General features: G+C 43.2%; 1 protein-coding gene across 3 annotated transcripts in view; it reads left to right on the top strand.

Annotated features, from left to right (window-relative positions):
* Positions 1-22778, top strand: part of LOC116670682 (storkhead-box protein 2) — a 69151-nt gene that overhangs the window by 2909 nt on the left and 43464 nt on the right. The window contains exon 1 of one of the 3 annotated variants that reach the window (XM_032501313.1): positions 11448-11960. The exons of the other annotated variants lie outside the window; for them this stretch is intronic. Coding sequence (XP_032357204.1) covers positions 11753-11960 — 208 coding nt within the window. The 5' untranslated portion in view covers positions 11448-11752. Of the gene's footprint in view, positions 1-11447; positions 11961-22778 lie in introns of those variants that run through there. 3 annotated transcript variants of the gene reach the window in all.

The following is a 22778-nucleotide window of genomic DNA, read 5'->3' as shown; positions in this document are numbered from 1 at the left end:
GAAATTCACAGTATGTAAATACTTTTCCCATGTATGTATGTACTGTAGGGTTGCTCGATTATGGGAAAAAATAATAATCAAATTCACACTTAGATTTAAGGTAAATAATAAGGGTGTGACGAGATCTCGTTTTACGAGATTTCTCGTCGAGGTGAAAAGTTGTCTCGTGAGGCGATGTGATGTCAGCATGATGGAAATTGAAAGTGAAATTACTATTGAAGATCCCCCTGCCACTTTTAAATCATTTGTGTGGCAACATTTTTGTTTTCCTGCGGAAATGATAAACGGCGAAAGAGTGACAGACGAACACAATATGTAAACATTGTAAGAAAAAAATGCCGTATACCGCGGCTAACACGAGCACTATGCAAAAACACTTACAGCACCACCACAGCTCTCTACTAACTACTGCACCCGCGACGAAAACATTAAAAGGGCAAACAACTCTAAAAGCCTTTGCATCTCTGCCACCGGTAAGTGCAAGAGCCACGGCAATAACGAGGGACATAGGCGTAACATAATTTTTTTTTTTAAATCTCGTCTCGTTCTCGTGAACCCAATCTCGTGATGTGTCTCGTCTCGTGGAGTAAGCGTCTCGTCACACCCCTAGTAAATAATCTTCAGTAATGTGAATATAATGACTAAGTGGGGAAAAAGGCAAATAATAGCAGCTACAACAGTCTGGTAAGTTCAGAAAATAACACCAATTTACTGTGATGCAGCCTTTAGAACCAGGAAAAGACACCACTTATGTCATATCACGATATTACAGTATTCAAAATCAAAGACGATATCTAGTCTCAAATCGCAATATCAATATAATATTGATATATTGCCCAGCCTTAACTGTGAGTCGGTTCAGCTTTTACAGATATCACACACAACTTTACACAGATACATAACCCAATAATGCATCACACGTCACATTTTCACTCCCGACGACCACTACTAGCCTTCTGTCATTACTAAACATTGGGCTAAAATATTAACAATAATGTTGCCCTCAGTGGGCTTATATACTAATGTATATAAAGAAAAATCCAGCACATAGACAGTACCTGAGTAAAGTTACGTGACTCACGTTGAATCATTTTACTGTTTAACAATAAAACTAAATGCTGAGGGCACATTGCTATGTTTTCTCATGTTGGTCTGAGCGGTAGGCCTATGCATCCAAACAGAAAGGGAATACAGTGTGTTGGGGGAATACAACGTCTACTACAGCGGGGGGGTGGGGGGGGGGGCAGAGGAGCCGCAGGGTTAGCGAACGTTAACTTTTCGTTTTGCCTTTTTTGCTCACCAAACACTACTGTGGCTTCCTTCCTTCTGCCATCTTTGCTCGCGCCAAGTTTTTAAATTCCAGTGGTTGCACACAACTCCCCCCCCCCCCCCACTGCTAAGAAATTTTATGGCTTCAGGAGGGGCAGATGTGCATGTGCGGATGCGTGGATGTATTCATGCACGTGTCATGCAGAACACAAGACAAAATAAGAGTGTTCTCTATTAGAGCCCGACTGATATAACGGCTCGCCGATTTTATCGGCCAATATTAAGCATTTCCCCATCTAATGGGTATCAGCATTTATAATGGTCGATTTAAAAATAAAATAAATGTTTTTTGTTCAAAGGACTTTAACGTTCATATCATAAGTTTGTATTTTTATACATCGTATTTATCAGAACTTTAATATATTTTGATCTTCCTACTGTGCATGTGCGACTCCCAACAAAGATGGAACAGAAGTGAGACGTCTCACTCTGTAGCTAAAACAGAGAGCTCAACACACGGGGTGAAAAGAGGAGCTGCAGCAACGTGCAGTACAACTAAAATATGTTTTTTGAAAATTAAACCATGCAAACCTGTTCTGGTACAACATCTAAATGAAATTAGGAACCTGAAAATGAGCATAATATGAGCACTTTAAAGAAAGAAGTACGTTTTCCTATCAAAAGAAATTTTACACAATTTAAAATCATTTTGGACCGTTACTATTGCCATATCTGTGCCTAGTAGCTAAGGCAAATTTATAAACGCATAATGCTCCAAAAGCTTAAAGAAAAAAACTTAAAGCTAAAGAAGTCCAGCTCCAATCATTAGATCTGAGGAGAGCCCTCTAGTTAGTTTTGATGCTCGCATTGACTTTGCATCCATTTGTCTCAGGGTATGCCCAAAACGGCTCGGGTGCTGCAGGGACCACCCTGACAATGAGAACCCAGGTTACTACGGAACATTAACCGTTTATTAGCCCAACAGCAGCATGGCTAACACCAACAACGGAAGCCAAAGTTACCCACAATCCATCAGGTGTATCCCAACTACGGAGCTCACAGTGGCCCCAAAATACACAACAATTGGGTACAATTGGGTTCTTGGTTACCTATCTGACCAAGGCCCTTCTCCTCCCGATTGCTCAGCTTGTCCGGGCGGCCAGCTCTAGGAAGAGTCCCGGCCGTTCCAAACCTCCTCTATATAAGAATTAAGGAGGCCACTGTGCACTTGAGAACCTTTGGTGCAGCAGATTTGTCTTGTAGCCTTCCCCAGGTCTGTGCCTCGACACAGTCCTGCCGTCCCCTCCACATCCTGGTTGGGTTTTTGCCCTAATATGCATTGTCAGCTGTGAGACCTTAACTAGACCGGTCACAGGTGGACTCCAATTAAGGTGCAAGAACATCTACTATTATCATGCTATCTATCATCATTATGTCATGTAATTATCATAGCAAGGGGTCTGAATACTTATGTGATATTTGTGTTGTTTTTATTAATTTTGAAAAATATGTAAAATCCTCTTTTTGCGTTGTCATTATGGGTTATAGAGTGAAGATTGATGAAAACTATTTCAACAATTTTATCATAAGACATAAAACGTGAAAAGGGTGAAGCGGTCTGAATACTGTCTGTAATCACTTTATAATTCTACTCACACTCATGAAGCATGCATGGCTTCCTACACGTTAGAAGTAGTGGAGTACTTGGAAAAATGTAAATGCTTACATAACTGTTGTATTGAACAGAGGGAGCTGGTTGTCCCCTTTCTGTAGTGAAACCCTTCTTCCTGAGCCTGCAGTAATAGTGGAGAGAGAGAGAGAGAGAGAGAGAGAGAGAATATGTGCATTTGTTGGGGTTTTCTGCTCTGATTAAAGAGAAGAAAGGCACTGCTTCCATAAATAAAGGTCTTATTCTCCCCACCACCACAGGCACGCACACCCCCCCCACATCACAACCCACACCCCCCACACACACAAGTCTAGGACAAAGGGTGTGTGTGTGTGTGTGTGTGTGTGTGTGTGTGTGGTGGTGTGGGTGTGTGTGTGTGTGTGGGTGTGTGTGTGTGTGTGGGTGGGTGTGGTGTGTGTGTGTGGTGTGTGTGTGGTGTTGTGTGTGTGGTGTGTGTGTGGTGGTGTGTGGTGGGGTGTGTGTGTGTGTGTGTGTGGGTTGTGTGGTGGTGTGTGTTGTGTGTGTGTGTGGGTGTGTGTGTGTGTGAGATTAGTACAACTCCACTCTGCATGTGCAGGGTTCAACACTAAGGTTTTTTTTTCACATGTCCAGTCGGGCAAGTCCAAAAAAAATTCTACTTGCCCCATATATAAAATAATTCAGAGGAAAGACGTTGAAAATAAGTTTGAAGGGAAAAAAAAAAACACTGTCCAAAAAAAAAGTGTCAAACTGTCAAAAACTCCACCACACATTGCGTTTTGTTACTACTGTTTTAATGCTATTCAAAAAACGCATTCGTTCAGCTTCATTTCCTTTCCCTGCTCTCCTCTGTCTCTTTGTCACCACACACACACACACACACACACACACACATACACAGCCCCTCCCCTTCACGCACACAGCGTATGTCTCCATGAAAACATTGTTGCCAACTTAGCAACTTTGTTGCTAGATTAGCAACTTTTTCTCCACAAAAGCGTCTAGCGACAAATCTGGCAACTTTCTGCAGAAAAGACAGCGACTTTCTATAAAACAAAGTCACCAGTATTGTCCAGCAAGCATGCGAGGTATTTCTCTCCTGAAGCCACTTAAACATTCACTTCTGTCTGAATCTGTTTAGTGGGAGCCCCCCCCCCGTGTGTGTAGGCAGGTAGAAAGGGGAGAAGGGACAGGGTGCGGGGGACGATGTAGGTAGGAGAGACAGCGGGACGCGATGATAGAAAAGACGCCTGGAAACGCCTTCTTTGATAATTCTTTATTGATCTTTTTCCCCTCCCTTTGGTAGAATGTCTTGTTTTTTTTCTTGTTCAAAGTCCTGTATTGAATTAGTGATTACTTGGCTTAAGATTTCTATTTCCTTCTATCTACCTTGCGGACACAATCACTAAGCTTTATGCTAATTATTGTGTAATGATGTCACAAATATGCAAATGAGCATATGACATCACACTTGTGGTGATGTGAATGTGCCATAGGGGCCAAATAAAATCTCTTTGGTACTGCCAATGGTTCAAGTGTGCAATAAACATTACACTTCGTGTAAGCTAAAAAAAACTGTGATTCATATTTTTCCCTGATTTGTGCAGGCCTATTTTCATGCATAGGCTACTCTACGTGCGTGGTAAAACCAACTGGACCAAAACACGGAGTTAGACTACTAGCGGAAACACTATATATTGAGCATTGCCCAACTGTTCCTGAATTACTCTGCTTGTCTTCTGCCCTGCCCTGTAAAGATCTCCTCAGCCGGTCATTAAGAGCCTCTTTGGGTGTCTGAGTTTGGCTCAGGGGCACTCAAACAGCTCTGTGTGCTGCAGTGAACAGGGAGCTGCCACTAGTCAGAAGATCAAGTTACAACAACTATGTGGTTACTACACATCTATCTGTGTGTCTGTGTCTCTATACGCTGACACACACACACACACACACACACACACACACACACACACACACACACACACCAACAAACACAACCACAAACACACACCGATCTGTGTACAGACGATGAAAGTGAATTTTCGAAAGTAATTGATGGGCCTTTCATCAAGAGGAAATTAGTTGTGTGTGTGTGTGTGGTGTGTGTGTGTGTGTTGTGTGGGTGTGTGTGTGTGTGTGTGTGTGTGTGTGTGTGTGTGTGTGTGTGTGTGTGTGTGTGTGTGTGTGTGTGTGTGTGTGTGTGTGTGTGTGTGTGTTGTGTGTGTGTGTGTGTGTGTGTGTGTGTGTGTGTTAAGGTGCCAGCTGAGTATACCTGCAGGCATGGAGTGCCCGGCCCCTTTCCCTCACTCTTATGTTTTTCGTCTCCTCTTTTGTTTGCCCGACTCTCACTTTTGTAACCTTTTAATTAATTTAATTTGAAATTCAAAGCGGCGTGCTGACAGGGTTTCACAGTGTCTCCAAAGTAAAAAACGGAACAGCTGCATCAACAACCACAACAATCCAACTGTAAATTGGTGTTCTTCCGCTCTGGCTGTAATTAACCAGCTTAAAAAGTAGAGCTGGAAAAATTGCAGTCCTTGTTTTGAGATGTTTTACAGTACAGCCTTGAAGGCAGTTTATGTGATGTGGTCTTTAATTTGTAGGTAACTACAGGAAGTGTTGACTTTGTGTCCCGGGATAGCTTGAGGTTTTCATGGCAACATCACAATGACATCACAGCTGTCTCTACACCATGTGACAGTCAGAGTGGTTTCAAACAGCGAGCCTGCTGATGCCTCCGCTTGTTTCCCACCAACACAGCAGCAGTCCCTGGCACTGCGATGGAAAATAAGAGGTTGTCTGCCACATTAGTGTACACGCATGGCTTTTTTTTATTGCTGATGTGGATTTTTAACAGCTGTTCACTCATTCTGAAAAGTGTGACCACAAAAACCGCTGGAGAGAAACAAACTATGGGGGAGCTCAGGCTACATTTAACTCTTCTCTTGTTAGTTGATAGTCCACCATCTTCATCGCTGTTTCTATGTAAGCCCTTATGAAGTATGTTCACATTAAGGCCGCATTCAGACTGCCCGCGTTGAAGGTCCAGCATAAACGCAGGTCCTTCCATTAATTTTGAATGGGGGTATTGGTTTCGGTTGCTGCAGTAGGGACACTCACCCGACTCAACTTTATAAAATACACAACCCCACACCATGAAGTGGCCAGGCATGTAACTGGAGATCAGACTTGTACGTGGGTTTTGAGACGGGGTGAGAGTCCCGTACAGGAAGCAGGAAACCACATTGCCTCTATCGCTGCCACAAGAAAAACACCAAGCACCGAACTGCCCGGGAGTTTGTGGAACAGCTGAATGTCTCCCGCAACAGCAAAGCAGTCTCTCTTGTCTCTCTCTCTCTCTCTCTCTCTCTCTCTCTCTCTCTCTCTCTCTCTCTCTCTCCTGGGAAATGAAGCTGCCTTCAACTGTGCTCGGAAATGTTGCTATCTATAAACGATCTGACGGAAAACAGTAGTTGTGAAATATGAAGTCTACTTTGACTTTGCTGGGGGGGTTTAAGAACACAGCATGATGTCACAGAAATGGGCCGTTTCATTGAATCTCGCCCTGCCGCATAACCCTGCGCCGAACATTGCCGGATTTCTTTTCTCGTGTGAATGCCCTTTAAGACTTATCTTTAATATGCTAGTCTAAAACTTTGGCCTTCTATCTGAGTCAGGGATCCTAGTGCAGTTGGTGTTATATGTCTAAAGTATAAAAAAAACAGCCCAGTGTAACAGCAATACTGTCTGTAGCCCTAGCCAGTATGTTTTGCTGTTTCTAGTTGCTTTAACCGACTCTCTTCATGTCAGTGGGGGGGGGCTTTACACAGGGCCAGATTTCTATTCTTTTTTAAGTTGTAAGAAGCTAATCATTTGAGCCTGTGAAATTTTACTAAAACGTGTTTTTGGTTATCACATAATGACATTTCATGAATGCAGACTCTTTTTTTTTGAACCTGCAGATGGCACCTTCAAATCCTGTTTATGGCTGTAACCCTGTTAGTCCACTAGATGACAGCAGTTAACAGTGAATTGTGAACCACTGTCCTTCCTCACAGCTGGAGTCTGGTTCAGCAATTCTTTGTCAGCACTGGTCAAATGATCAAATAGCATTACATGAAAGTTCTTTGTAGATACCCACAAAAGAAGAACTGTTCCAAATCCAGCAGTTGAGTGTTACACGTCTGTTAGTGTCTGCCTGTTAATTTGCTCACAATGTTGTGGAGTCAGTGACATGTTCTCCTCAAGTCCAGTGACAGTTCTCTTGATTCCCTTCTTCAGGCCTTAGTCCCTCCCACCGAGAAGTAAGTGTGATGCATCAAATGAATTAGTCAGCTGCATGGGTGGAGTTAGCTACTCCTTTAGCTGCACGGATTCTGGGAAGGCTGCCCTCCTGTTTCCTTGCCTATAGCTCCTCGGGGAAGAAATAGGAGCTTTTCCGAGGAGGGACAGAACAACTTCTGGTTTAGCCAAGGGCCGAGGACTCAGGCAGTTATCAGATAAGCAACATCACATGCAGCCTTGGTCTTCAAATTTTACAAAACTTCTTCTTCGTCCCTGCCTTTTGCAGGCACATTGAAACGATAGGGTTGCTGCCACCAGCTGTCGATCAGTGTAACAGCATGGCTTGCATTCCCTAACACAGCTTCACAGCCCTCTATGGCCGCTATTATAAATTTGAGTCTGAATTGGTTAAAATTGATTATATAAATATGTCACACGGTTGTGTGAGGTCCTGTTTAACCAGCAACAAAAAAGTGTGTCCAATGTTAGAGAAACTCAAGTTCCACAGGATGATTCTTTGGTAATTTATTTAAAATAAAACGGGTTACTTTTGCACAGCATATTAAAATAATGCTAAAAACAAAACTCTCCTGCAGCCGGTCACACCTGTGATTCATTTTCTTTGTCCTCCTCCTCCTCCCCTGCACCTGTTTTGCAAAACTTCTACTAATGAAACCAAATGCAAAATACCGTTCCATCCAGGATTTTCGCGATGCAATTGCACAAATTCACGCAAATTCAACCAATCACCGTGACTTTGGTGCGAGTCGCAATTTTGACCAATCTCTCAACGTTTTTGCAAATTTGACCAATAACCAGAGTTTCCTGCGACTTCCACCAATCCCAGCAGTCCCCCGTGCCAGACTCTGTATCAGTATGTGACCCTGAGAGCCAATGACCAAGCGGGAGTGAGAACGGGTTGACGTCATACGTACGTCGCCACATTCATTTCCTCGTTTAACGAGAAGTGTGTGCCTCAAACATCTCACATTTGCAAATAAAACGTGAAGTGAAAGACGGTGCAAAACATGTCAGACCGTCCTGCCAACATGTATACATTTTAACATCAATGTACGCTGTAACGATTCACACGCGGAAGTCGCTGAAAGTGGCCGCTGTTTCAATCCTGTCAGCTCTCTACAGCGGGCGGGCTGCTCAGTCCCCCCCCCCCCCCCCCCCCCACCACCCCCACCTCGCGACTGCCACGCCACACACACACACACACCACCACACACACACACACACACACACACCAACACACACCACACACACACACACACATAAACCAGAGATGAGATCTAGAACTAAACTCTTCTTGTAATTCTGGAGTGTGGTCTATCTGTAAAGTGTCTTGAGATAACTCTTGTTATGAATTGATACTATAAATAAAATTGAATTGAATTGAATCTACAGGATCACCTAAATTAAGGACAGCTATGCTAGTTACTTTAAGTGTAATGATAAGTTAAAGTCCAATAAGAACTTTATCAAACCATATGAATGTGTGCCCCAGGCCAAGATAGGAAACTAACTAACAATGGAAAGATCAACAAGCTACTGTTCAAATTTGATTAATTCAATAAATTGTTATTTTTTGTCTTAAATCCCCCAGCTATTTTCATATAATACCTATATAGGTTTTCAGCCTCCTCAGCCCTTTTGGTAAGGTTGCTAGGTAAACTTATAAAACTTAAGTTATTTTATTCTCCTCAAAAGATATTTGTGAAGAATTATACAACCACAAAAAAATTGCAACTTTCTCTGTCTCCCGCAACTTCATTGCAACAAACATACAGAAAAATAACTTTTATCGCAATCTTTTACAAAAGCTCCCGCAACATCAGACATTTTGGGCCACATTAATCTTAAAAAAAGTCTGTGAAATCGTGGAGGGACTGAAAATACACACACTGCTAAAAGTCAGACTGGGAAATCAACCATAACATACAAAGTTGGGATCAAAGTGAAAAGCTGCCTAAAGTGACATACTGACAAATACTTGCCAACGTATTTCATCGTTTATTACAATCACATTGTATTCCTGCCTGCTAAACTTTCGTCCTAATTAAAGCATAATTAAGACGGAAACGCCACTTTTAAGTTTTACCATATTATCGTTTTTGGTCAAATGGCCTTTTGACTGGGAGTGCTAGGGGCACTACTATGATTGCATAAAAATCACTATTTTTAAAACACTAAGAAGACACACCATGAGACTTTGCTCGAAGTATCACCAGGGGCTCTACAAATTAACACAAGCATTGAGAACATTGTTTGTGTACACAGAGTTTACTAAAAAAAGGTTTTGAACAACTCACTTTAATAGTTTATTTTTACAGTTGCGGCCATCTTTGCCTGTCAAAAAGTGGCGATCTGCAAATGCAACGTAACAGGGAGGAGAGTAAAGATGGAAAGCTCCTAAACCTTAGTTCCATACAAATGCACGGGTAATTTATTGTTTTGTCGTTCGTGAAAAACAATATTGGCCTTGTAGTCGTATAGTGTTATATAAGAATGCCATTTTCTCCTATAGAGTCCGTTCACTCGCGTTTGGAGATCGACACTTTTTGACTGGTAAAGATGACGTGACTGGAAAAACAAACCGCTAAAGTGAGTTGTGTAAAACCTTTCTTTTTAATAAACTCTGCGTACACAAGGTTCTCTAAACTTGTAAAATCCTCCCAAATTATAGAATAAATTCACTGGACCAGTAACTATATAGTGTAGACTACTGTACATTCATGTAACAACAGGGAGAGGACACCTCAATGGTTTTTGACCTTATATTTTGCTGAGCTATTTAGGCATCATATTCTAGCGTACCATCTTAATGGGACATTTCCTGAGTAACATTATCTCCTGCTTACTTTTAAGGCAAAGAGTACAACTGTTAATCTGTGCAAATGATTAGTAGCCTAGTCCCTGAATGGTATAATTATGATAATGTCAATGTATATGTTTAGACTACTTACGCATTCAGTCGGTTTGCAATCGTCTGCCACGCTTTCTCTCGCTGTTTCACTACTGTGGCGTGTTTCTTTTTTTTCTTTTTTCAAGTAACGTGTTTGACATTATACTTCCAAAAGAAGCTGCTGGTCACTCTGTATAAAGGATGAACAATGCAAATTCTCCCCTTTTAGTATCGGTAAATCTGTGCTCGACCCCGGGGCCTGGCTCGGCCGTCGTGAAACGCACCAAACCAGGCTGCGCAGATTAGACTAGGTCAAGCCTTGCTTCATCGCTTATCCTGGATATGAATTCTGCTTTTGTGAAACAAGCTGACAGATATCAATGTGTAGAGTGTGTTTTTAACAGGGGGAACGTGTGTGTGTGTGTGTGTGTGGGTGGTTGTGTGTGTGTGTGTGTGTGTGTGTGTGTGTGTGTGTGTGTGTGTGTGTGTGTGTGTTGTGTGTGTGTGTGTGGTGTGTGGTGTGTTGTGTCAATTCTTGCCTCTCCTCTTCTGCTCCTCCTCTTCTCTCCCCCCTCTTCCTCTCCAACAACAACACGGTGAGCGGCAGAGTGAGTGCAGACAGGCGAGCAGCAGGCAGAAAGAGAGGCGAACAGACAACGAACGAGAGACAAAGAAGAGCGGAGGCAACACTCGCCCTGCTCTGGATTAACCCTTTTTCTCTCTAAATGTTGCTTTTTGTGGATTCCTTTTTTTCTTCTTCACATCTTCCATCATCCCTTTGCTCAGCCATGGTACTCTCTCTCTCTCGTTCTCTCTCGCTCTCTCTCGCTCTCTCTCACACACACACACACATACACACACACACACCCACAGTTTTTTTTCTCCAGAGGATCAACGGCTGTTGTGTGTGTGAACAGCGTCCTGGAGGAATGATCATGGATGGATGGAGGTAGAAGGGAGGAGTGTGTCTGCTTTTCCCATGGAGATTGTGTCGTTCCCTCTCCTCCTTCTGCTGGCTGAGCAGCCTCTTTCCGCTCGCTGTCTTTTGTATTAGCGCCCCCCTCCCTCCCTTCTTCTTCCCTCCCTTTGCTGCATGGGCTTTTGTCTATCTGACAGGGATCCAGGCTTGTCTTTTTACCGCTCTCCCTAGCCTACCCCCTTCGACCGACTCAAAAAGTACCGTCAACTCATTCCTCCGGCTTCTGCTTAAGCTTAGATCAAACGAGTCTGACACCAAGCAAAGGCACCAGGCTAGGCTAACTGTTAGCCACTGGAGTGGCTTGTCGTGTGTGTGTGTGTGTGTGTGTGCGTGTGTGTGAATGAATTCAAACTTGACAACAGAAGCATTAGCTTATCCAGTTGGAGGTGGCATGACCATGAGACAATCTGGCCAACCCAGGACAGGAATTCCTTATTTCACAACATGGTGATTTTTTAATTTTTTTTTTAATTTTCATTTGGCGATTTATTAACACTAACGCTTTAGAATGGAATTTACGTGAGGAACTGGGACCTTGCAGCCCTGGGTCAACCCTTTGGCTCAAATATTCAGAAGTTTGTGCTTGTGGATAAAACAAAAACTATTTTTGACTTGGTCTTTTGTAGATAGATTTACCTTCTGTCTGCCACCCAGCGTGGTGAGGATGAAGAAGACAAGCAGCCGCACGCTTGGGCGAGCATGGCCCAGCTCTGAACTTTTTGAGCGCCTTTTGCCCTCAACAGCCTCTGTAGAGCCTCACAGGAGCCGACGCTCTCGCAGTGAGAAGGACTACAGAATCCACAAACACAGCAAGAGGAACCACTACCCACCACTGTATCTGTGTCAGAGTCCACCTGCCTACATACACACAGGTACTGTACAACTGCACCGATGGAAGCCCTAGCCAGGCTTTACCACAGTTTGAGAATGGCTTTAGAGTGGTTTGACTGTGAGACGTGCAGTGGGAAACTGTTGGTGTGCTGCTTGGGTGATCTGACACTGGCTGCAAAACAAGATTGTTGTCAAATTTGTCTGATTAGAGAGGTCCCTTTTCCATTAAATACAAAATTCCACATTTACATATGAATACATATAAATTCCTCTTTGTGAAAGTGTTTAGCACTGAAAGTGTCAGTGTAGTATGTGATAAAATGCTAGTATGAGTCAAATTCCCAGAACCCTGAATCTAACACTTCTCATAATTTCAATTCAATTTCAATTCAATTTTATTTATTGGATCAATTCATAACAAGAGTCATCTCGAGACACTTTACAGATAGAGAAGGTCTAGACCACACTCCATAATTTACAAGGACCCAAAGGTTGTAGTAGTTCCCTCCAGAGCAAGCAACAGCGTGACAGTGGCGAGGAAAAACTTCCTTTTAGGCAGAAACCTGGGACAGACCCAGGCTCTGACGACTGTTTGGGGTTAAAAATGTCAATATTACAACCCAATGGCAGTATTTCTTAGGGCATCCCTGCCTCATGAACACATGTCTGACTACAACTCAACATCTTCACTCATTACACTGAGGTGCCCTTGAGCAAGGCACTATACCCCAGATCTGTTCGCGGAGCTGCTCAGTGACCATCAAGTCAGACCGTGGTCGTATGAGTCGGAGTGATTGCGGGGTCGGGCGCTGGGCGATTTGTTAAAATTCTTCCAACCTCCCGCATTAGCCTGGCAAATGGTGATTGCCGATATATTTGCCCTGGTGTGTGTGTGTGTGTGTGTGTGTGTGTGTGTGTGTGTGTGTGTGTGTGTGTGTGTGTGTGTGTGTGTGTGTGTGTGTGTGTGTGTGTGTGTGTGTGTGTGTGTGTGTGTGTGTGTGTGTGTGTGTGTGTGTGTGTGTGTGTGTGTGTGTGTGTGTGTGTGTGTGTGTGTGTGTGTGTGTGTGTGTGTGTGTGTGTGTGTGTGTGTGTGTGTGTGTTGTTCGTCCCCCACCCAGCAGCTCGTTCTTCTGAGGCAGACCATTATATTGTCAGAATAAAATGACAAAAAAACTATTACAACTATTCATTAAACTATTACTTTTTGTCCACATTTTTGTCTAATAAACCATAAATTATTTCAACAAACAGGCGTTGGAGCTTCGCTGGTCCTGGTTTTAACCAAAGTGGGTTGGAATATCGATAGACGCCACTTCTGCTGTCTCTTTCTGCCACCAGTTAGGCTCCGCCCACAAAACATGTCATCACAGTTCACAAACATGGTCACAAACTAAAGGCCTACTGGACAGCTTCAGGTGTGAATGTTAGTAACACTTGCAAGTGTGGTAGGGCTTTGAGTAAATCTTCCCTAAAAACTAATTTGATTTCAAACATGATTACCAAGTATCTGCATTAGTACCTTTTTTCATTTAAAAAAAACAAAGAAAATCAAGATAGCTCTGAAGTGCCCTACTTACGTGTTCACAGCCAGCTACTTGGCTAAGGGACCTGAAGATGGTTGTTGCCATGGACACTGAATGGTTTCCATGGTAATGTCATGGCAATGTTAATATTGTAAGTCTAACCACCACAATTTGTGCCAGTTCATTACAAATTCTGGTTACCTTGACTGGAATGCAAGTGGTCTGTGGGAGGCCTGCATGATGTTAGCAAAAACTGACATTGCAATATATATTTTTCCTGCAATATGACATTTTATTTTTACAAGCTAACATAAATAGCACTATTGGGAAATAAAAACTAATTCTCGACTACTGGGGTGATTTTGCAGGAAAATGCATCTAAATAAAAATGAAAGAAGAACTTTTCTAATGTGACCCATTCTTTGTTCAACTTTAATGCCTTAAAAACACAAAAGCAAGTAAGCGCTGTGACTGGGAAATTAGGTAGTTAAATACACGGATTGACTCACATGACACCATTGTATTCATATAATACTATCAACCCAGGCTAAAGTGAATGATATAAATATGCATGCATGTTGGTTTCTCTATATTTCAGGTAGTGGTCGACTAACGGGGCCGGCTTGTTTGATAAATTGATCAGCATTGATTGTGATTGGTGGTTGGCTGTGCGTGCAGAGCCTGCATGTCACGCACTAGCAACAAAGGGTCAATCCAAGAACACTTCAATCAGTACAGATTACGTTATATCAGACACAGACTGCAATGTTGGTTGGGACAGAAGCCTTGTTTCTTTAAGCTAACTTTTTAGCCTTAGCCTGGATGGTAGCAGCTTTCTGCAGTGAAAAATGGCCGAGAGACGTGGTGTTAACGTTGCATTAATCAGGTGATTTAGTTTGTCTTTGCAACAAACACAAAACACTGACTACTGTAGCTTCACTACCTATGGAAAAGCATGTGCGTCACTCAGTGTGTTCACATACCACGGTTAAGTGAATAGCCGGGTTATGCCAGTTCTCCCCGTATACATGAGCAGGGAGGAATGGGGAGAATGACAGGAGTAACTCCACCTTACGTACAGTAGGTGGCGCTCTGCCGATGTACAGTGCTTTTTCTTCTGGTTGACCTATGTCAACATTACACAGACCATTCACTAAATTAGTCAAATTTAATAACTTAATGTTTAATTTACACATTATTTCAGCATAAGACAGCACAGTGTTCCCTCCAGATGACTCAGCACTTGTTATATCTAGTAAAATGTAATCTGTAACCAGTGTCAGGTGGAATTAGCAACCTAACTTCTTTAGATTACTAACATTTACATTAGCCAAGGGCCGCAAGCCAAGGGCCCTCCCTGATTCAGGTAACGCTGTTTTGTTATATGGTGTCATGGCAATGACTACATCTCGCAGTGCGCTGACGGAGTATGTCTTAGATAGTAAAAGAAGTGGACCAACGGATCCCGTTGTTCTAGAAGGCGACCAGTGAAGGATTTTAGAAGCACTTTTCCGGTGATGGCTGGGCGTTACGGCGCAGCCTCCAACTGAGCTTGACGACGTAGATGTGACGTGGGCAACGTGTCTGGAAGTTGGAAGTCTTCTGGTAGCTGTGCCAAGAGAAATCTCAGTCATTCCCAATCAGTAGAGACGGAGATCGTAGGTAAATGTTAGGAGATAACATAGACACAGGCTAATTACTGCTAACTAACATGCTAGTTAACGTTAGTAATTAAACCTAAACAGCTGAAAGTCCAAACTGTCTGCGAGCTTCTCCTGGCAATACGGTGATTTGTCAACTACGCTTAGAGAGGAGAGGCTTACCCCCTTGGAGTATGTCTGGTTCAAAATCAACTCCCCCAGAGTTGGGAGGGCAGTGGAAGCATTCGCACACGCTTAAAGCGATCATAGTCTGGTTAAGGTGTATACATGCAGGGATACATTGGTTATTAAAGGAGTTCTCTACCTCTGTTAACCGGGTAATTAGAACTCCGATTATAATCAGAAATCAGGGCATGGCCTTAACCTTAATATAATCGTTTAATATATAGTTGTTTTAAACTGCATGTAAATGCACTAACTGTGTCAGCTGCTGCTTATGGTACTTTTCTACACATGGCCGAGCCTCACTTACCATAACAAACCCGTGCAAACTGACGTTACGTCACATTCATGCTGTGCACACGATGGCTCAAAGCTTAACTCTCGACAAAATGGCAACGTTTCCATCCTAATTATGCTTTTAAACAAAAGTTTGACTCGGGTCCATTTACATAAATACCCCTAGGTTGCATTTTGGTGAGAGTTACGCTTTAAACGGTGCACGTTTTTCTCCAATCCCAGAATGCTGTGTGGAATAGACAGACCCTCTTTTACTTTGCAGTGTGTGGATGGTCTGGTAAAGCAAGACTTTTAATTATAAAATGTTTATTGATGCATCTTAAGGGGATATTTTTGGTTAGATTTGTCTGTTTATTTGTTTGTTTGTTTGTTTATCAGGAGTCAGGACAAACGACTGGCCCGATTTTCAGGAAACTTGGTGGAAGGGTTTAGCATGGGCCAAGGAAGAACCCATTACATTTGGAGCTGATCGGAATCACGGAGCGAATACACAAATACATTTTTCACATTTGTTAACATTGCGAGGGCAATTGGGCTGCATTCATGTGGTATCGGAATAATCGGGAAAATTACGACAGTGAAAATTCCCCCTGCATTAACATTGTGATATGCACTCTCCAACTCTTACCATTTCAACACATCTAATCGGTTTAGCCGTATGGAACATCACAATTGTTACAGGCAAATGTAGAGAATTGGGTTTTACATGTGTGATTACTGCCTCTGTTGGCACAAGTTGGTGACGTAGGCCATTTTCTATTTACCAGAGCGTGGCAGAACCAGATATCGACCCAACTCTGTTTGTTTTGGTTTTGTGGTTTGTGAGGAAGAGTGACTGGAGGTCATTGTTTTGCTATATGCAAAACAAGGAAGTGGATTTTTACTGACTCACAAACTCCCTTAATCATGTTAAATAGGATGCAGATTCTCCAGAGGGCGAGGAGTTGTTGACTCATTGGCAGAGCAGTTCTACACATGGCCAACCCTGCCCTTCCTGTAGAGAAGAACATTCAAACATGTCAGTGACACGTCCTACAAGCAGAAAACAACTGCTGCAGCACTTACAGATATCTGGAGGAAGCCGGAACTACAGTTGTCAAAGCGCTGCTGCGTTGGCTCTAAACTTTGATAATATTGATGTTCATCATCATTGACCCTGTGTCCTTGTTTATCACTGCAGAGCAAAGAACAACTACTAGTTTGCCCCCTCACTCCCCCACGGGTTATCAGAGGATAACTCACTGATATTCATTTATCGGATGATTATTGGTCTATGTTAATGGCTGATAGCCTAACCAATGAAAATTTAAGACCTAGCATAGGGTGTAACTATTATTGCTTTTATTGCGAATTGAAAGAATTACATTTTTACATTGCAAGTTTGTACACTCTAAGCCTTAAACTCACCTTGTAATGTCTAAAGCTAAAGTCAATTTCTCCAGTAAAAATGATAACTATAACCAGCGAATTCAGCCAATTGTTACTTATAAATGTAGCTAATTTCACATCATAGGTTGTCATCTGATGGTTTCCAATTGTCCAAAGAATTGTCCAAAGAAGGCGGGACTTAACATATATGAAAGAGACTCTCTCAAGATTCTCAAATTTATGATTTGAACGTCGCACACGTCACACGGTTGACATTGCTCCACTGGTTTCTGCTGCCTCACTTGGGTTGCAACCAGCAGCTGAGTCCTCAGATTTGTTGTGGTTGAAGAGTAATGGCAAGTTAGGCTACACATAGTAAAGACGTGTGGATACCGGCTATTTTGTGAACAGGTGTGCCTGTGCCAGCAGCAACACCCCTAACCCTTCTTTTCTTTTTCGTATTTGTAGAGGCTTGAAATTTAGCATAGAATCCCCCGCCTGTTCTCTAAAGTTGACTCTGAGTTTACTTTTGTAGAGTGATAGTGGAAGAAAAAAAGCTGCTTGTAAAACCCATTGTTAAAATGTAAGAGAGTACCGCCGCTCTCTCCCAATCTCTCTCTCTCTCTCGCTCTCTTGGCTGAGACACACACGCATACATACTCTTTTTCTGTTAAAATGAGTCGGAAGCAAAAAGCAAAACTTAACTTCACTTTTAATGATATTAAACAAAGAGAAATGTTCTCCATTTGTCCTTTTAATGGTCATAAATCGATACTAGAGTAGACAACCTCCTTGTTTAGTGCTGCAATTAATAAAATGAAGAAGAGGAGAAAAGAACATTGTCTTCAGAAAATGCATTTGTTGAGTGTTTGATGGTAATTTATTTGTGCTTTAGAACGTAATCACCTCTCTGGGAACTATCACCTTATTTTGGTGGAGATGTTTGTGTGTCCCTATGAACCTGAGGGCTGTGTGTCAGGAGCTTGGTGCTCCTGGTAGGGTCTCCCATGGCACAGATGTTTCAGGTGAGGGGCCAGACAAAGAATGCCTCATAAACCCCTATGAGTCATCAAGGAAGAGGTGAAGTTACCCTGCCCGGAGGAAGCCCGGGGGCCCCCCGTCTGGAGCCAGGCCCAGATGGAGGGCTCGTCGGTGAGCACCTGGTGGCCGGGTTTGCCACGGAGCTTGGCCGGGCACAGCCCGAAAAAGCAACATGGCACCTCCCTCTCCATCCCATGGGCCTACCACCTGTGGGACAAACCGCTGGGGGCGGGTGCACTGCCACACAGGTGGCAGTGAAGGTCAGGGGCACTGAACAGACACGGGTGGCAGAGGCTGGCTATGGGGATGTGGAATACAGCTAGATACTCAGAAGCTCCCAACTGAGCCCCGCGTTGTTGGAGTTTACCCCGATTGACGAGAGGGTTGTCTCCCTACGCCTGCAGGTTGTGAGGGGAAAAACTCTTGACTGTGTTTGTACATATGCACCAAACAAAGGCTCGGAGTATTCGGCCTTCTTGGAGACCTTGAATGGAGTCCTGCATGGGTTTATATGGTATAGTTCTGCTGGGGGACTTCAACGTGCACGTGGGCAATGACGGAGACACATGGAGAGGCGTGATTGAGAATGGCCTCCCTGATCTGAATCAGAGTTATTGTTTGTTGTTGGACTTCTGTGCTAGTCATGAATTGTCTATAACGAACACCATGTTCAAACATAGAAATGCTCATAAGTGTACTTGGTACCAGAGCACCCTAGGCCGAAGGTCAATGATCAATTTTATAATAGTTTCTTCTGATCTTAGCAGGAGCAGGTCCCTGTCTGACAGACTTTCAACTCACATCTCCGGTGGAGCTTTTCGCACATCCCTGTGGAGGCTGGGGGCATTGAACAATGTTCAAATTTTCCATTGCTGAAGCTGTGGCGGGGAGCTGTGGTCTTAGGGTCTTAGGTGCCTCAAGGGGCCCACAAACATTGTGGTGGACACCGTGGGTTAGGGAAGCCGTCCGACTGAAGAAGGAATCTTTCCGGGATATGTTATCCCGGAGGACTCCAGAGGCAGTTGCAGGGTACCGAGAGTCCAAAGGGCTGCAGCCTCTACCATGAAGAGGCAAACCAGTGGATGTGGGAGAAGTTTGGAGAAGACATGGAGAAGGACTTTCGGTTGGCACCAAGGTGCTTCTGGAGAACCGTTCATCACCTCAGGAGGGGGAAGCAGGGAACCACCCAAGCTGTGTTCAGTAAGGATAGGATCCTGTTGACCTCAACTGAGGAGGTAATAGGACGGTGGAAGGAGCACTTTGAGGAACTCCTAAATCCAACTAATAAGCCCTCTATGTCAGAGGCAGAGCATGTGGATGGGGGATTGTTGTCAATTTCCCTGGTGGAAGTCGCTGAGGTAGTCAAACAACTCCACATTGGCAAAGCCTCGGGGATTAATGGAATCCGTTCAGAAATGCTGAAAGCTCTGGGTGTGGAGGGGCTGTCTTGGACGGCATGCCTCTTCACCATTGCGTGGAAGTTTAGTGCCTAAGGAGTGTCAGACCGGGGTGGTGGTTCCCTTGTTCAAAAAGGAGACCAGAGGGTGTGTGCCAATTGCAGGGTATCACGTTTCTCAGCCTCCCTGGTAAAGTCTACTCCAAGGTGCTGGATAGGAGGATTTGGCCAATAGTCGAACCTCGGGTTGAAGAGGAACAAGGCAATTCCGTCCTGGTTGTGGAACAACAGACCAGCTCTTCACTCTAGCAAGGATCCTGGAGGGAGCCTTGGAGTATGTTCAACCGGTCTAAATGTGTTTTGTGGATTTTTTGTTCTCCGGAAGATACTTTTGAAGGTACTGCGGGAGTATGGGGTGAGGGGGGTCTTTTCTCAGGGCCATCCAATCTCTGTATGACCAAAGCGAGAGCTGTGTCAGGGTTCTTTGCTGTAAGTTCGGCCTGCGACCTTCAGCGCTCACTGGATCGGTTCGCAGCCGAGTGTGAAGCGGCTGGGATGATGATTAGCACCTCTATATCTGAAGCCATGGTTCTTAATAGGAAACCGATGGAGTGCCTTCCTAAGGTAGGGAATGAGTCCTTACCCCAAGTGAAGGAGTACAAATACTATACAACAGCAAAACAAATACTATACAACAGCAAAACAAATAACAAACAAACAACATTTGCTCTCAACTACTGCCAGAAAACGCTTAGGTTGTAACCTCGGTTCGCTGAGTGAAGACACTCTCTCCACCATACCAGTGGAATAAGTAATGATCTAACGCCATTCTTTTGCGCCCATTTTTCATTTTGTGACATTCAATTGAATGGACTGTTATTAAGGTCTTATTTCTTCATTGAATTGTTCTGTAAAATTGTGTTAAATTCTTGACTCGTCTCAATCTCATGAACCCAATCTTGTGTCTTGTCTCGTCTTGTGAGCTTGGTGTCTCAACTTACCCCTACTTGTTTTGTTTTATTGCTGGAAATCAGCCACCAACAACTTGGATTAGAACCCAAACCACTTTCACAAACTGCTTTTCTGATGCTTTGCGGTCCTGATAACCTGATTAACATGGCTTAACTTGCTTGTGTCATGTTATTAATTAGCGTAGTTTACTACATAAGTCAATGCAATTGGTTAAAGCTGGTTAAAGCTTCAAACTAAAGTTTACATTTAAAAAAAAAAAGTGACATCCCACCTGGCATGCATTAAGTGGTTTATGTATATATGTCAAACTAGCCATAATAAGAGTTTGGTTATGTTTTTTTTTTTTGTCTTGGCAGGAAGTCTGGCTTAACTGTTGAAACTTCAAATTCAGATATGTAGTTTATTGGTTTAGAGGGAGACAGGGTGCTAAAAAGACGTCGGGGTTGCCTCTTCTTGAAAGGGATATTTCTGTCAGATTGCTTCCCCAAGCAGAGCTGAGTAGCATACTCCTAGAGCTTCCTCTGGTCTCATTGTAACCACATGAAGGCTAGTTGGGATAGACAACAACTCTTAGCAGGAGAGAACGCCGTGCATCCTGCAGTTGCTGGTCTTGCTGGTCTTGCTGGTCATGTTCATGCACACTCAACATAACGTTAACCTCTGTTTGGACAGGGAGAGTTAAATAACTCTCTGGCTGTTTTGTTGTGAGGAGATCTGCAAGCAGGTGTTAAGTCCAAATACAGCTGTTGCTGGAACTGCGCTGTTATTTAATAATGATTCAGCTAGTCAAAGTTGACACACTGACTTTGATTTTAGAGAGGAAAGCTACCTACACATCCACGTTTGAACCGTCCTGCGCTTGTAATTCCATTGTTCACAAGTTTACATGTACAACATTTCTCTGTATTAGTCAACCTTTATTTATATCTTGGATAGATCATTAAGGGTAGGTCCTCATTTACAACAATGGCAAGTTTACAGTGATTAAAATCAGAAAAACAAAAACAAATCAATTAAACAATTGTGAACAGATACTAGCAACTCCTCTGGCCTTTTTGTTATTGGAATACTTTGCTCTGTGTCATATTTGTGTGGCCAGGGTGTTTGGGTGAACGGTGTTTAGCTTCCCTTTGCGCCAGTGCCCGGAGAAGTGGGGCAGCAACGTGTTTTTCATCGTCTGCGGATTCAAGAGATTCAAGATAAAGGATCTCGGCAGACCCCCGCTGCTCTGCCCTGTAAGGAGAAAAGCCAAACACTGTTCATCTAGACACTGCCATGACACAGAGCTGGATTTATATCAGCAAAATATTTCTTAATTCCTGTTAATAAAAACATACCATATCCCTCAATTTCAACCCCAGTAGCTTGTTTATCATGACGCCATGGTCTCAGAGACTGCTATTACACTAGATTTCTTACAGTACAATATTCTGTCAAATGATGTTGGATCTCTGAGAAATTGTCTAATGATTTATTATTGATATCATTCCCCCTACATCCACATTTCTATTAAACTGTTCTTCAGTTTAGTATTCAGTGATTTATGGATGTTGATGAAATTATTCTTAAGATCACTGTCATTCTCCATGTTGTTGGTTTAAGCTCTGTGTAAACTACATGTATGTAAACAAACGGGGGCCATCTGTATGTTATCAGTAATTACAATTAATCATGCACAAGGAATAAACGGCTGTTCCCATTTGGCTGGGCTTTACTAATGTTCAACTTTTAAAGACAGTTCCGGTCTTCTGTTTTCCTCTCATCCCTCTCTTCTTCACATTACATTACATGTTATTTAACTGACGCTTTTATCCAAAGCGACTTCCAATCAAGTGCTTTTAACCTTGAAGGTACAAACTCTGAACAGCAAGAAGTAAATGCAACTACAAAGAGCCAAACTACAAAGAGCAATGAAAGTGCAACTTTTTACCTCCCTCCAATGCTCTGTAAGCATGTCAACCTGCACTTACGCATGCTGGAACTCTGAACTCATTAACCCTCGCTCAACTGCAGACACATGCACACAAGCTGATGTAATGGGTGCTCCTCTCCTGTAATGCGATTGTAGCTCCTCCTTTTCTCTGTCTGCCGAGTTATGCTCAGGGTGGCTTTACACACACACACACACACACACACACACACACACACACACACACACACACACACACACACACACACACCCACACCCCAAATGTCTTTTTCCTTCACTATCTTGCCATTTGTTTTTTCTCTCACACACTCCCTTTTCAGAATTGACATCCTCACTCTTTTCACACACACTCCTCTTATAGCATTTTGACCAATTAGATCGTCCAAAGCCATGGCCTGGTTTAGAAGGGCCAGGCCCCTCCAGTCCTGGGCCTGCAGCGTCTGGGGCTATTTCTGTCCACTCTCTCTGTCCCTGTCTGTTAAACACACACACACACACACACACACACA

The sequence above is a fragment of the Etheostoma spectabile genome, chromosome 20 (genome assembly GCF_008692095.1).
Source record: "Etheostoma spectabile isolate EspeVRDwgs_2016 chromosome 20, UIUC_Espe_1.0, whole genome shotgun sequence".
Taxonomy (NCBI): Eukaryota; Metazoa; Chordata; class Actinopteri; order Perciformes; family Percidae; genus Etheostoma; species Etheostoma spectabile.
Note: the sequence above shows the minus strand (reverse complement) of the source record. Positions and strands in the feature narration are given on the sequence as shown.